Below are 16,522 nucleotides of genomic sequence, written 5' to 3'. Positions count from 1 at the left end.
AAAGTATATAAAGTTGGCTCCAAAATTTAAAAAAAAAGTTAGGAGTAAAATGGTTGATGTGATGAAGCGCAAGCTTTTCTTTTAAATGATCAAAAGAAGCAAACGATATTCTATTTAAATGTTTACATAAAAAGCCCTTCTTAAAAATGCCCGTTGAATGAAGGCAGTGGTGTTAAAGTATCATTTATTCCTGAAATAGTTTATGAACTCTTAAAGTGTTGACGAGAGTGAGTAACGTTATAATTGTAGAGATGCCCAGATTGCTTGCTGCTGGGAAGCAAATGTGCAATTGTGTGTACTACCGTAATTGTATTTATATAGCCCTTACTACTGCCGACAAGGCGCTAAAGCTCTTTGCGCTGGGCAGAACACTGTTCCGGGAACCCAAGGTTAGTGGTCAGTTTGTGTTTATTGGTTATAATTGGTTTTCTGAATTAATCTTGCGCTCTCAAGGAAACCATTCCATGCATTTACAGAAGTTTCTTTTTGTTGGAAGATGGAATTCATAGGACTCAGGGCTCAGGTATGATCATTAGCAGAGAGATTGGAGTCCATGCAGAAGGTTGGTGGAATTAATAAAATAGCCACTGGGATGCAGGGTTATTAGTTACGAAGGAGTTCGTTATGATCTTTGACAAGAGGTGTGGGAAATTTGACTCAGTCCACTGCTCGAGTATCACCAGGCGGCCATTTCAGCATGAAGAGCGCATCAGCACAGGGGATGGAAAAGTAAAGTATTGACTGGATGCATACATTGAGAAATATCAAGAAACGTATGCAGCACATGAAAGAAGCAGTAACCTCATAGAGTAACAATGTGGGAACATATATGGGAAAATAATGCAAACATTGAAATTCTGCAAATGCCGAAGCTGATTTCTTTATAAGTTCGCCCTCAAAGTTTGGCCCACAGTGTTAAATCGATCCATTTGGAATCTTCTGGTTTCCCAAACAATATAAGTGTATCACCTGCATTCCTATGGGAGGAAGGTGGTGATCCAGACAGGGAAGTGGGAGTGGTGGAGACAGGACTACCTTTAGAAATGTATTGGGGATTAGTTCTTCCTCAGCACTGCTCTTGACAGATGGTAGGGATGTGGGTGAGGCTGTAGGACCTGTTGTTCAAGGTGAGAGACTTTATTGGCCATTTTTTCTGTCTGTAATTGCTGAGTCAGGAAGGTTGGAGTGACGAGGCCTCACGCCTCCTTGTGTCTCTGCTGTGGGTGCTCCGGCTTGGAGCAGCCACAGTACTCCCTGCTGTGAGAAGAATGCTTCACACAAAGGCCGAGTCTGGGAAGAGGGCACGCCTAGGAATGACAACTGCTCTTTACAATGTCTGCAGGATTAAACAAGCACTCAAATTCGACACTACTCAGATGATCCAACAAACCGCACAATAAAAACAACCAGCTAGCAAGTTGTATTTCAAATTTAAGAACATAAAAGTAATGTAGTCTGGCCCACAAAGCTGCATCTGATCGATAGTCACCCAGAGCTATATTTATAATAATGAAACAAAAAAGCACCGAGGACCACGTTACCACTGTGCGCCAGACACTTCTTAGCTTCAAATACAACACACTGCATGTACGGTAAGAGGCCACTTTCGCAGCATTTTGTCACCATACACAGCCAGGAGTGGCTGCCTTTTAACTAACACACTGCTAACAAAAATATAAAAACAAAAACCACAGTCATCCCAGCCGCGTTCACCGGACACTTGAAATGGCGAAACAGCACTGGGGCTTTCTTTTTGGTGAAAGCAAGATCCTTACCTCTGAAATATTGTACATGTATTCTTTAGCGAGAGGCCCATAGGAAGCTGGTGCAGCCAATTTTAGGATGTTTAAATGTTGATGAATAAAAGGTACACACTTTGATTCCGGACCAAAGACTGCACATCCCCACAGACTGAATCAGACGCAGGTCAGTTTGGGAAACTACCAAATGTGCTGCACTAAGGCCAGATTGTTTGCTACATGAACGCCAAATCAAGGAAGCACCAGTATCTGAGGCGCCACTTGCACAAGATGATCCAAAAATCACAATTCGTTAAGCTTTGCATAGTTTGCATCGTATGCGACTCTTATATAACTTTTTCCTTAACAAGTTGTTTGTTCAAATGCATATGCCATTATAGCCGAGTCCCTCTTTCATTTCTGCTGCACTTCCACTTCCTACTTAATTAGCAAGCATTTTCCCTCGCAGACCATTACACATCTCGCGACTACCTGAAAGCTCACTGCTACTCTTCTTCCTGGTAAGTGACCAACTCGCCTTTGCAACGTATTCCTTAACGTTGTCTTCACCAATATTAAATACTGTACTATTCCTACCATTTCCTTAGATTGAGACTCGCCTTTACAACAATTTCTAGAGCGTGTACCTCACCGTAAATACTACTTTATAATTCCTGCCATTTCCACTTACTGATTCTTTGCCCACTCTCCTGCGGTCAATTTTCTAACCACAATACATTTTGTTTTAGTCCTCACCAGCCACCCACCACCACACGAGCTGTTTTTACTGTTTCAACCATGGTTTATTTAATTTTGAGCTACGTGCCCAATATATCACCGTGTGCTTCGACTCGGTTTCTCTAAACTGGTTGTGACTTAATTTCTGGCGCATTATCCCATAGCTAAATCCCCATTACCCGACCGCACGAGCATTTTCGACTTGCAATGTATTCATGCTGGTTTCCTAATGTCTTTATTCCTCATATGAATCGCATTCACGATAGCATTTCGCTTTAATTTTACCTTCTTTTTTACACTAATTTCCTTTTTAAGTCTTCCGGTGCCGGCTATCCTGCCTGTTTTTATACTCACTTTTTATCATTCACCTTGTCAGGACCCCCTTACTGCTTTGTCAGATCAAGACTCGCCACTAGCCTTGATTTCTTATCACACAAACCCTGACTTGGATCTTACTCTACCTCAATTACATTGCCTATAGCTCCCCTCATCCAGGCTTAAACTCAATTTTTATTCCATTATTTTTTTCCTGGCACGGTCATAGGTTATGATTACAGGCTTATCAGGGCCTCCTCTATCTGCATTATCACACAAGCTTTCTACCTACGTACCTGTAGCTGCCTGGCGCAGCCATACTAATTACAGCTTTACCACTATACTCGGGTATGTTCTCATTGACCCATTATATTTTTATATTTTTTTCTTTCTCTCCAGTCCAAATTTTCTCATTAATTTCTCCTCCGGACTACCTTCTCTGTATTTTTCTACGCCTATTTTTCAATTGTCCTGTTACACACTAGTACCTGTCCCCTCCACATGTTCTCTGCTCCTTCTCTCTTTGGTTTATCTTACTTACTTTCTTTCCAGACCACTCAACTGATCACAGAGCAACTTCGCTACTAAACATCACCACTTACTCACTTTGGCCAGCTGCCCCAGGTAGGAGTTATATTTCTTTTGTGTGCCCTCCGGGGCCCCCCCACCCTCGTTACTTCTCCGTTTTTCCACCTTGTACATAACCGTATCTCCCTTTTTTCTTTGATGTTTCTACTCACTTTCTCTTCCTGGTTTCTCTTAGTCCTGCACTACTCTCCCACTTGCATACCGATTGCTAGATAACATTGCTAGATTGCTACATAGTACTTAAAGTATAAGCTTTCCAACACTTTGTGTTTTAGACACTATCCACATGACCACGGTGATTTACTTAGTATTTTCATGCTTCCTAATTTGGATCCCACCACTACTCACCTTTATAGCCATGTTCACTAATTGCTCACTTACACAAGCTCGTACCACTGGTTTCCGGTTTCTGGGTTCCACACCAGATTCTAAAACACACATATATATCCAATGTTTGCTGTCATTACTGTATTACAGCCTTGATGAAGTCACCTGTGTGACGAAACACGTGTTGGCTGTATCTCCACGATGACTCAATGATTTCTAAACACCTACAAATAAAGACACCATCTGCAAACAGGATTTGAGACTCGTTTCAACTTCATACCTCTCCCAACCTACAGAACGACACCAGGAATATCTATTCCTGCTTTACTGTTGGACATTACTTTCTGTGTGCTGTGGCCATCTTGTCCCATTTTGTTCTAGGGTACTCCCAGTACCCGTTTTGGTGCCTACCGGGTAGTAAGGCACTGGGCCGTTTTGCACCGGACTTTGCTCGTACTTCTTTACTCTGTTAAAACTATTTGTTTACTGCCTAGAGGTGCAGCGCCTCTCACCCTTACTACCCTCATTTCTCGTATCCATGATATCTGCAGGCCCTTGTCCAGGCTGGAGATGGACCTGCTGGGGCTTAACCATGCGGTGGACCACGTGGATGCTCGACAGCAGCAGGGGCCACAGTTACATAGGCAAGCCAAATTACTTACTGACCATTCTGATCTGATGAGCCGAGAGGCTTCTTTTTTTTTTTGGGGGGGGGGGGGGCGAAGTATGCCAGAGCCCGATGCTACGTGGAGGGTAACAGACCTCTCGTCCCCCCTGGCGACACCTCACACATGCCAGAACTGATGCTGGACGATGGAACCCAAGTAACAATAGGGACATTCTTTTATTGCTATTAGCTATTACGTCTGCCTCTATACCTCCTAAATAGCCGGGGATACTTCAGCTTGGCCGACTAACTGACGGAGGTGGCCATGGTGTGGCTATCTAGCACCCAGCAACAATTCTTGAATGAACCGTTCACATCTCAGAAAATAATTTGAGCCACAGATTCATTGGAAGGCTCCAAGGCACCCGGCCTAGATGGGATTCTTCTATATAATGTTTAAGGAACTCCATGTGCCACACTTGCTGGTGGTATATGCGAAGACCTCCGAGGCTGGAGTGCTCCTTTTTGACAATGAGAGAAGCAGTTATCAACTTCTGACTAACACCTGGCAAGGATCCTCTTGCCTGTGGTTCATATTGTCCACTTTCCTTGCTCAACTTTGATAACAAAATCTTGGCCAAGCTCCTCTCCACCCACCTCATGCTCCTGATGGACTAAATCATACCTCCCGTTCAGCCAAGGTTTGTCCCGCATAGATCCACATTCTTTAACCTATGAATGGTGTTTTTGGTCTGTAAGAGTCTCGCCAGAGACGCCAGTGGAGGTGGCACTGCTGGACACTGAAAATGCCTTTGAATCTTTGGAATGGACCTTTTTATATGCCACTCTGCAAAAGTTGGGCATGCCATGGGCTTCCTATCGTGGTTTAAACTCTTATATTCCCAAATGGTGCCCAGGATTCGGGCCATTCGCTCCCTCACAGCGCCATTCTCTATCACTAGGGGGACCAGGCAAGGCTGTCCCCACTCTCCATTACTTTTCATCATAGCACTGGACGCCCCCTGGTTTGCCACCTCTAGGAGAAACATGCATTGCAGCATACAATTTAAACTGGGCCCTTTGTTGATGTTGATGTCAATGTATGTGGATGATTTGTTCTTTGAGCACCACCCGCCGCCAATCTTGCTCTGCTCCTCCACGAGGTTGCTAAATTTGGGGACTTCTCAGGCCTCCATATTAACTGGATGAATTCAGAATTGTTTTCTCCAACAGAGGCCACTGCCCTCACACTGGGTGAATTTCCCTTCCGCTAGTGTGACAGGCCGGTTAAATACGTGGGCATCTATCGCCGTAGAGGTAGGGAGTAGGTGGTAAAATTGAATTGCGGACCTGCCACAGATAAACTAACCTCCAAGGTGGATCAGCCTCCTTCTCTCAATGGCGGGTCGTATCACGCTCATACAGATGGTGATCCTCCCCCATTTTCTACATCTTTTTCTCAATATACCCATTTGTTGACCATCTCCTTCTTCGCTACACTGAGGAGCATATTGTTAAGACTCATTTGGGCGGTGCACCCTGGAGAAGAATATACCACCCTGGACTTACACAGGGTGCTGGGAGGTCCAGTGTATGGAGGGACATGAGCCAGGGGGTGCTGGTTGGCGACCTGCCCCTGGATAGTTGTCACAGGGCTGACTTCTCACAGAGACAGGATGAGGGGGTGATGACCCAGAGAAATACGAATAAAAACTACAGAAGACATCTGTTACAGCTCTTGGAGCAGTAGCAGAGCCCCTCTACCTGTTGGGGAAATGGGGGGTGTGGCAGCATCACAGAGATACCACAGAACCTCTGCAGCGAGCTAATAATATAGTGACTGTCTAAAACGAACAGCTTGGAGACACCCGAGAATAGGTTACCAGGACCTCAAGAACGCACCAAGGATAAGGTTCTCAAAAAGAGGGATGGACACGGGGGGGGGGGCTCCCAGCATATGGGGACCACTAGCAGGGATTCAGAACAAACGTTGCCTGCGCAGACGGGGACAGTGCCCTCAACACCACACTTCAAGATGTGCTGCAAGCTATAGTGGCTTGGAGAGAGGCCCTAGAGGCCAAAATTGATACGCTAAGTATTGATCTGGATCTACTACAAGACAACCACAGGCACTTATCAGAGAGAGTCACTGCGACTAAAAGGGAGATCCCCGTGACAATACCTACAGTAGCTGAGGTAGGAGAACGAATTGACTTTGTGGAATCTCGACTACTTGCCCTAGAGAGCAGAGCAGAAGAATTGGAAAACAGAGGGCACCACAACATTAGAGTGGTGGAGCTACCTGAGAAAGTGGAGTGTTCAAACATGGTGCGCTAGTTGGAAGAATGGATCAAGAAGGTGGTGGCCCAGAGGGTCTCGCCCCCTTTTCTGCCCTAGAGCGGGCGCACAGGGTACCTGCTCAGCAGCATTACCCGGGAACCCCCAGGTCCCCCCAACCCCCACTAGAGACCTGTGGTGGCAAAGTTGCTCCACTTTAAAGACAGGGATTACATTCTGCAGTGGGCTCGGACAGGCGGAAACCTTGTAGTGGAGAACAATAGGATTTCCATATGTCCAGATTTTTCCAGAGAAGTACAGCGCCGGAGAGCCACCTTCACCATCGTGAAGAGGCAACTTCAGGAACTGGGAATAGTATTTTCCATGTAGTTCGCTGAATGACTCAGAGTAGTGACACCCACAGGAGTGCAATTCTTCTCTACCCCTCCAGAAGCATGGGACTGGACGTAGAGGCAGCCCAGCCCAGGCCGGAGCAACCTTCCCCGACCGCAGAAGAGAAAGCGGTGCCCTCGCTCAAGGCGACGGGGACTGGCTGTACCGACTGGGCCTCCCACTAAGAAGAAAGTGCAGAAAGGATGGAGCACAATCATAGAGCCTGAGCAACAAAGTGCGAAGCTGGGGCATGGCTACCAGGAAGATACAATTATTGTGGAAAGCCACGGTTAAAATGTTGGGTAGGGGGTAGTACTTGTTGAAGAAGTGTGTGTCTGGCTTTTTTTCTGAATTGTACAGTGTAGGTGCTGATCTGGTGTCAATAGGGATGCTGTTCTAGATCCTGGAAGCATATCAGAGAAGATTCTGCCTTCTAGACTTTTCCTTCTTGCAGTGTTTTGTCTCCACTCTGGCAATATCCAGGCTCCTGGTCTGGTATTGTCCCCAGGAAGTGGCTAGTTTGTTTGCGAAGTAAGCTGGTATTTTGTTGCTGACGGCTTTATAAGTGATGCAGGTCATCTTGAAGATAATCAAGGCTGGGAGTGGGAGCTAGTGTCGGTTTTTGAAACCTGGGCTCAATATGGTCAAATTTCTTTGAGCCCTTGATGAGCAATACTACTGTAGGATACCTCCCAGGAGTGCTGGGGTGGTACTGGGGAGACCACTGAACAAGGTGTTGCCTCTGTCCCAACGGAAGTTTACTAAGGCTTGTACAGTTATTCTGATAAAATCTTCTGGAAGAGACAGGTTCACTCTCTTAAGGAGGGAGAGTTGGAATCAAATGGTCTTAGTCTTCCTTAAATGTGTTACTTGAATGAGGTTTGTCTCAAGGATAAATTTCAGAGATTCTTCATGGTCGGTGAGCCAGGGGTGAAGAAGTAGGTTTAAGTTAAAGAGCCATGCATGGATCAGGAATTGTTTGATGATGCCAAACAGGAGGATTGCATTCTTTGTGGGGTTTAGCTTCAGGACATTAGTGGATATCCAAGATTGGATAGGTTTGAATCAGGATTTGAGTTTCTGTATGAAGGTTGGTGAGGCTATTTTGAGGTAGAGTTGGGTATCATCTACATATTAATGCCTCTTAATGCTGCTGTCTGCAAGAATATATCCAAGAGGTTCCACACAGAGGTAAAAGATGATGGGAGAAATAATGAAGCCCTGGCATAGTCTGCAGGAGATTGGGAGTGCCCCTGATTTTTGTGGGACCCATTTGCATGAGCTGGCACCGGTTGGTGAGGTAGAATATGTCTCATTTCAAGAAAGCATGACAATCCAGTGTGTGTTTTCAGAGTGTTGATAAGAGGCGAGTGGTCAGTTATGTCAAGAGCTCTAGAGGTGTAAAGCATGACCCAGAGTTAGATGTTTTTCCTGTCATTGAGGTTGGGTTGTCATTGAGGAGGAGAATGCTGTTGATTACTTGCAGGATGGCTGTCATAATCCTGCATGTGGACTGAAGCCTAATAGGCAGTCCTGCAGAAGATTATGTTTGCTGACGTGCTCATAGGTGATGATTGCTTTCAGATTTTTGTTATGAATGGAAGGTGGGTAATATGGCTAAAGTTGGTGAAGTCAGCTTAGTGCAAGCATGGTTTCTTCAGCATGGCAAGCATCCTTGGTGTAAGGAGGTGTTCAAAGTGTATAGAAGTAGCGTGGGGACCTCTCCTTGGAGAGACAATGATGGAAGAAGGAAGGAGGTTGGTTTGACAGGGTTCAGGATTTTGGAGAGATTCATGTGCAAGACTAGACTCAAGGAGGTCCATTTGGTGTTGTGGGGGGGGGGTGGCTGAATGTGAGGGGGAAGTGGAATAGGTAATGATGTTTGATCAGATTTTGTTGATATTCTTGGTGAAGAGGTTGATGGTGTTGCGTTTGTAAACTGAAGCAGGGGATATGTCTGAGAGAGTATTAATGCAGTGTTTGACACCCTGCAAAAGGTTTGCTTATGTTGGTTGCCTCACTGATGGTGGTCTTCAGTAAGAGGCTTTAGTTGTAATCATGAGGGATCTGCAATTTTACTGGGGTGATTTGAGTAGTTTGAGGTCTACCAGGAGATTTGATGTTCTCAATTTCTTTTCCTGTTTGTGTATGGCACACGTATTTCATAAGGTTCTGAAGTGTACCATAGTGCTGGGGGTATTTGGCTTGGTGGTTCAAGTTTTCAGTGTTTGACCGGTGTTGTCAGAGGAGTTGTAGATGCTGAGCTGCGCTTTGACAAAAGTAACAGGGTGGAAGGGTTCCGTCAGGTTGTTTTTTACCCTCCAGATTGTTGTTTTTGATAGAGTAGAAATTATTTTTTGTCTTTTCGGTTATCTTTGATGATTCACTGTAGTATACGCAATGGTGAAAGGAATGGTAAAGTGGTCTGTTCAGTCCAGGGCTATAGGTGACTGGTGGTCAATATTAGAGGATGCGGTCCATGTATTGCCATTGGAGAGGGTTGGGTTGTTAATAAGTTGTTTTCTTTCCAGTGTGTTGGGAAGCGTGTAGAAGACTATCTTCATACATTTTGTGCTGCATTTGCCAGCAGATTGGAGTCCCCAGGAATATGGAGGGGGTGTGTTGAGTGAACACAGACATTGAGGTCTGAGATTTCTTCAAGGAAGTGTCTGTTTGGTACACATGATCTGTAGATCAGTTAAAATGAGGCTTCCTAAAGGTGAAGAGGGACATGGCAGGAGAGAAGCTTAAAAGAGTGCCCGAGTAGGACTGCAAACTGCTATCCTAATTTGTATGTGCAACCTATGTGTCATGTCTATATTGTGGGTCTTTTAGTACTTATTTTTAAAATACAGCATAAGCCTGCCCTCCCCCTTCACATGCTCAACACGTTGACTGCTTAAAAGTGGCTCTTGGTCACAGTGGCTCCACACACAAACATCAAAACAGAGGAGCAAAATCTTGCAACATGTGGTAAATTATGGCACTGAGATGCAGAACCTTTACATCCAAATACCTTTGTGAACTCGTAGTAGCAATTACACAAGACCCTCATGAACACTTTTGCTGTAGAATACATTCTCTGTATCAACATGGCCATCTTGACTGACCTTGCTCTAGGAACAATGCTAATTAACACTGTCCAGTGGAACCTGCAATGTGTTAAATTCCTAACTATCATCACAGAATTTATTAATGCCTCCCTTTAGCTTGAGGGGAGGCAAAGTCACTAAAACATACACAAACAATCCTACTACTGGAGAAACAGAAGCCTGCCAATTAAATCAATTTCTCAAGGCTGTAGTAAATTCCCAGCTCTCAGTTCACCTGGAACAGAACAACCGCATGTGTGACTTCCAGTCTGGGCTTCCAACCAGATGAGACACTGATATAACCTTGAGGCAGGACTGGACTAGGAAATAAAATCAGCCGTAGCTAAAAAGTTCAAACTAGCTGTGTTCCTCTTCCTCCTCATGCTCTCTCTCTACACATAGTCACCCATTCTCCGTCTCCCTCCTCTTCTCTCCTGCTGATCTCTCTCCATACTCTTTGTCCTCTCACCCTTTCTCTCATCTATTTATCTATTTCTCTTTCTTTCCTTCCTCTAATTCTCTAGGTCACTCTTTATCTCTTTCTGCACATGAAACTGCCAGACAGAGTGACACAGACACCAGGGAAGATGCTGGCCTCCAAAAACCAGTGTACAATGGCTTGAGCCACTGCAAAACATCCAATGAACCATGTGGCCAGTCCAGCCAGGCACATCCAGGAAAATCGGTTCACTACTTTGTACTAGATGAGGGCATGCACCCTAATCCTCCTGGACCTCTCAGCAGCTAGTCAAGCTATTGACTTGCTTGACCAGACACGATTATTCAAACTTCTTACAACTAAATGGGACATCAAAATCATAGCTCTCAAGTGGGACTCATGAGACAGAGTTGGCCAATTGCAGCCACTTGCTTGTCCACCTTCAGGAATACCATCTGTGGTGTCTGACAACAGGGATCAAAACTAACTACAATCCTCTACGATCTGCATATTGCATCACAAACAATGTTGAGATTCAGCATAGGGTAATAAATGCATGCTGATGACAACCAGCCTCTAGTGGCATGGGTGATCATTAACTAGTCAATGAGACACACACTGTTTCTGGGGCCTGGCAAAACCAGAAAGATAACTCTAGTGTTAGCTGTGATGGTGTCCAGAATGGATTACTGCAACAGAAAATATATTGTGATATTTTTTTCTTGGCTCAAATATCACAGAGCATTTTTTACCCACATTAATTTCTGTTCATTGGCTCCAAACCAAAAAATCCTCTTGAATTCATGAGAATATACTTTATAAGTAAAGCCCTTCATGGATAAACAACCTTCTACCATACCAAATTATTTGGTACCATACCGGTCAACCAGACTGCTAAAGTCAGCACTCAAAATAGACTCACAGTTCATCCAGTGTGATGCAAACATTTAAGATTCAGGAACCCTTAAAAGAAGCAACTGGTCAGAAAGGCTTTTGAGAGCAGCTCAGGTGGCAATTGTGGCTCAGCTGACCTACTGCCACTATTGTAATCCTCCTTTCAGCTAGTAACACTTCTTGATCCCCCTTCGTAGGCACACCAACAGAGTGCTCTTAGGCAAGTAAAGGCAGTTTTAATACTACACAAAAACCCAAAAGGTCAATAAATTTGAAACACATAGATTCAGAAATATCCTATTAACACTGATAACAGAAGAGAAGGTGTATTTGTGCCCAGACAAGGCAGCTAATAAGAATATTCTGTCCAGAGTGGGAACCATCATGTGTATACTTCAAAGTCAGTATCCACATGTTGGATCCAGTGAGACCCTGTATACTCTGGTAGTGGTAGTCTTTCATATCAAAACCCATCATATTGTTTCTCAGATTAAAATCAGTATTACAGTTCATAAGCAACCTCTATACATGCATATATTTCATTTTTTAATCGATTTTAAGATGAACTGAGCTTTTCAGGCATCATTGTGCATTGAATGCTCAAAACAGCAATAAGCCATGTGTCCCCCATCTACCCACCCAAACATTTCAAGAGAACGTGTGGCTGAACTTAGACACTTCTTATGTTAATTGTGATACAGACTTTAAGTTGTGAAAAATATTGAACATTTTAACGTGAACAAATATATCACAGCCTCTATGGATCAGGAAATACAGCAGGGCTGAGTGTGTGGATATTTCTCCAGAGTAGTGAGCCGATTCCCCAGCAGCTCCTCTCAGCCCTGCCCTGACAGGAGGGAAAGGAACCTAACGTGCATTGTTGAGGCAGCAGCCTTCCCAAAGCCAGAGGTCATAGAACCTTCGGGTCTTTGAAAATGGATGATGTTGACAGATGCCACAAGTTAAGAAGTTCCATCACGAGTCTCTAAGATATCATTGTAAAAGTCTGCCTTTGTGCTAACACAGTCACAAAACCTTAAAGTCCTTTATATTAGGGTCCTTAATTAACTCATTGACTCCTTCCTGAACCACCTACCGTGACCCACGCCCTCGTCACGAGCCGCCTGGACTACGGCAACACCCTCTACGCTGGGACCACCGCCAAACTCCAAAATCGCCTGCAACGCATTCAAAACGCCTCAGCCCGCCTCATCCTCGACGTACCCGCAACAGCCACATCTCCGCACACCTGAGACACCTGCATTGGCTCCCAGTCAGCAAAAGGATCACCTTCAGACTTCTCACCCACGCACACAAAGCCCTCCACGACAAGGGACCGGAATACCTCAACAGACGGCTCAACTTCTACGTCCCCACCCGCCCCCTCCGCTCCTCTGGCCTCGCACTCGCCGCCGTCCCTCGCATCCAACGCTCCACGGCGGGTGGGAGATCTTTCTCCTTCCTGGCGGCCAAGACCTGGAACTCCCTCCCCACCAGCCTCAGGACCACCCAGGACCACTCCGCTTTCCGGAGACTCCTAAAGACCTGGCTGTTCGAGCAGCGATAACCACCCCCTTTGTCCCTAGCGCCTCGAGACCCGCACGGGTGAGTAGCGCGCTTTATAAACGCTAATGATTTGATTCCTGCAGAATTATACTGCTTGGGTAATCTGCACGCCATACTGAAGACACCACATCATTTCCGCACTTTGGGTTCTATGTTGTTTTCCATATGTCAAAGCATTCAGGGGCGTAACAGGACCTGACAGCCGTGGTGGTGCAGAGGGGGCCCCTCTCTTGGGAGGGAGTTCATTCAGCCGAAGGCCTATGACTAACTCAGATATGGGAGTCTCAATGGCCCCTTATAGCATTATACAGGAGGGCCCCAACATTTTGTGTTAGGCCACTCAAAGCATCCATCTCCAAACCTTTGCTTCATGTAGACATTGATACATTTTCCCAACCAGATTATGTATTGGATCCAGCCAAATGTTTGGTTTCCTACCCTTGCAGTCCAACAGGAAGGGGCACAGGTTGCCACATGATGATCACTTAAGATGCCCTAATTTGGAGCTCTGTGACCCGAAGATCCACGATTGTCATTCCTTTCTAAATTTTCACATAGAGATAAAGCCTCATGTATTTCATAGGATTCTACTAAACTCTGCCTTTCCAATAGCCTTTTGACAGGCGTCCTGTCTGCATCACTTTCCACATGCCTGACTTCCCCACATGCTACAAATCCTGCATTATGAATGATAACCAGACCTAGGATGTATAACAAAGGAAGTAAACTTTCATTACTGTGACAAAATGGAAATATTGGATTCAGAAGCAAGCAGGAAACTAAATCTGTGACTAACATTTGCAATCAAAAACTAACTGAAATATATAGTCCTTTTTAAATCAAATGTATTTTACAGAGCTAACCAGAAACAGTCCAAATACTATACCTTAAAATAATATTTGTGATAAAGTTCTACATGCCAGAAGAAAAGGCTAGCATTAATTGCTTTGATACTGGAACCCAAACTCAGAGTGTGAAAACAAGCACAGCCAATAACAACAAGCAGTGGCAAAGCCAACAGGTATCGGCTTTATAATGAGACCTCAGCTGTGTTTGCTTTACTAATGTTTGTCTTTAAATCACCGCTTAAACATAAATCAATACACTGAAGGAAAAGGAAACATGTATCATAGTGTCTCAAAACTGTACATTGAATTCAATGTTTAATTTTTATAAATGGCATGGCTTATTTTTCAAATACTTTTCATCCTAAGAAACTGATCAGAATTAAAAAAGAATAAGAACGTGTCAGAATGTAAAGGGAAATACTTGTTGAGGTCTAACATACATTCGACAGGATTCAGCCTTTTTGCTCCTCTGCACTAGTCTAGAGAACGGAGTTGTTGGCCTCCACAAAAATTGTTATGCTAAATACACCTTTCGTCTCAGACATACAATGAATAAGTGCAGCAGTTACTCCTTCCCAGCACCATAAAAGCATGTGTGCCTCAAAGTTTGTACTTTCAGGTAGCTTGTGGAGTGCAGGAGATAAAACAAAAATAACCCTTAAGATCAGATTTTCAGCCATACCTCAGCAAACAAATTCCCTGCTGCTCTGCTTTTACAGACAAGCTGGAATAAATGAGGAGCAAAACAGCATCGGAGAAAGGAACATTCAAGAGATGAGGGGTTAAGCAGTACAAGAGAGAGCTAGCAAACACATGCACTCTCATGGAGTGCTGAATGAAAAATAAAAAGTGTTCCTTAAATGTGAGCAGCGGAAGGCTACATATCTGCCAATGAAAAAGAAAGTTAAGAGAATATTCTCAAGAGGAAATAAAAACACAAGAGAAAGGCAAGCAATCTAATAAGAAGTAAGCAAATGAGACTTAAAATATAACCAACCAATTGCAACCAATGGGTGAGTTGTAAACTCAGTGTACGCTCACAGCATATCTTTTGGAATCAGACAGCTAGCGCTGTGTTTTAGACTACCTAAAAAGCAAATAATGTGATCTACTGATTATACATTAAACAGAAGTATTTTCTCTCACCTGGAAGTAACTTTTCATATTGCTCTCTTGTTTGTATAAATACTTCGTCAAACTGAAAATGAGAGAGAAAACACAATATGTATATTATGTGTGGTTTTACGTTCCAAAAATATCATCTTCAGCAGAGATTTTGCATCCAAAGTGTGACAGGTTTATTGTATATTAAACACAGTTAAAGACAAGTCAGGTAAATTTGTTCACAATTTAGCCCGTCACACAAACCAGTCAAGCTCAAATTGTACTGTGTTCATTTGTGCAGTGTTCCAAAATGCACAGGTCATGCCATGCCAGGCAATGCAATTCTTAGTTAGATATCCCAGTCTTTCATTTGTAAGAGCTTGGCCCAAGCACACCTGTTGAGTTTACAAACAAGTTTTTTGCCAACTCCAGATTTCGCTGCTGCGGTCCACATGTCATTTTAAGGCCTGTAGGGGAATAAGCATCTTGTCACTGTGACTGTCATTCTGCTCTGTACACCAGGACTAAACTGTGAAACTAATAAGTGGCCCATATCCCAGTCACTCCAAAATACAGTTGAAAGATCACAGCAGATGCCATTACAGGTTTGCAAATTGTACTTTGCCATAAGATCACATTCACCAGTTTTCACATTCCTTCCCTTCTTTAAAAGATTTCACCTAGCAGTAATCTATAGTGCCTGCTTGAGACAGCCATGTGGGTAGAGAAATGGCAAAGCTGTTCCTAGACAAGAATGAGGTGATGCATTACTTCAAGGAATGGCAGGGGGTGGTCTAACCTATTTGATGCAAAGGTATATAATTTCTACAACAAGTATCAGATAAATGATTACACTGGTCGCAAAATCTGGTCGCAATTTCCAAGCAGTAGTTTTGCACCCACTATGAAATTTTGTGAACTGACCTATGCAATAATAGGTAGTTTGTAAAATTCTGAATCACAGTGGCTCGCTACAATACCAACCTCCTTAATATTCATAAAGCAAGGGTCAGCAGGCCACTATGTCAGTTACTGATTTTCGAGAAAGGATATATTTTTAACAGCAGTTCGTTTTCCTTACAAGAAACAGTTTTTTAAATACAATTTCAAAAGTTATAGTGATAAGAAGCAGTGTTTTCCCATGGGCCATTACCTACTACCTGTGAAAGTTCTTTTTTAAACATATTTTATTGGATTTTTGTAGCAAGATATCAGTAGATAAAAACATTTTTGCAAACGCATTTTGTTAGCATTTAATGAACAACAATGGAAAATGGAACGTAAACAGTGTCCACAAAAGAAGTAGGAGTATTCGCGGATGATTGCATCGTAATCAATGAATACATATAAAATACAATCTGCGTTGTATGTAGTGATTCTCATGTACACAGTAGAATACACCGCAATACCATTTCTATAATAACGTCCTGTACAACGAACCCTGAATGTAACGTGTTCCCTATAATCACAACCAATCCCCCACATCCTATTACCCCATCCAATCAGGGTTTAGCTGGCAGTATACGGCTGTGTCGCTATGTTGATAATGTAAATATGAATAGAGTCACTGGGAGGGCATTGGCATGCAGATCAAC

The 16,522-nt window shown here is 43.7% G+C and overlaps 1 protein-coding gene across 1 annotated transcript in view; it reads right to left on the bottom strand.

Annotated features, from left to right (window-relative positions):
* The window catches only part of LOC138296564 (glutathione S-transferase 3-like), a 113,548-nt gene that overhangs the window by 51,391 nt on the left and 45,635 nt on the right, over positions 1–16,522 (bottom strand). Inside the window, exon 3 of the mRNA XM_069235803.1 lies at positions 14,970–15,021. Coding sequence (XP_069091904.1) covers positions 14,970–15,021 — 52 coding nt within the window. The remainder of the gene's footprint in view (positions 1–14,969; positions 15,022–16,522) is intronic.

The sequence above is a fragment of the Pleurodeles waltl genome, chromosome 5 (genome assembly GCF_031143425.1).
Source record: "Pleurodeles waltl isolate 20211129_DDA chromosome 5, aPleWal1.hap1.20221129, whole genome shotgun sequence".
NCBI lineage: Eukaryota > Metazoa > Chordata > Amphibia > Caudata > Salamandridae > Pleurodeles > Pleurodeles waltl.
Note: the sequence above shows the minus strand (reverse complement) of the source record. Positions and strands in the feature narration are given on the sequence as shown.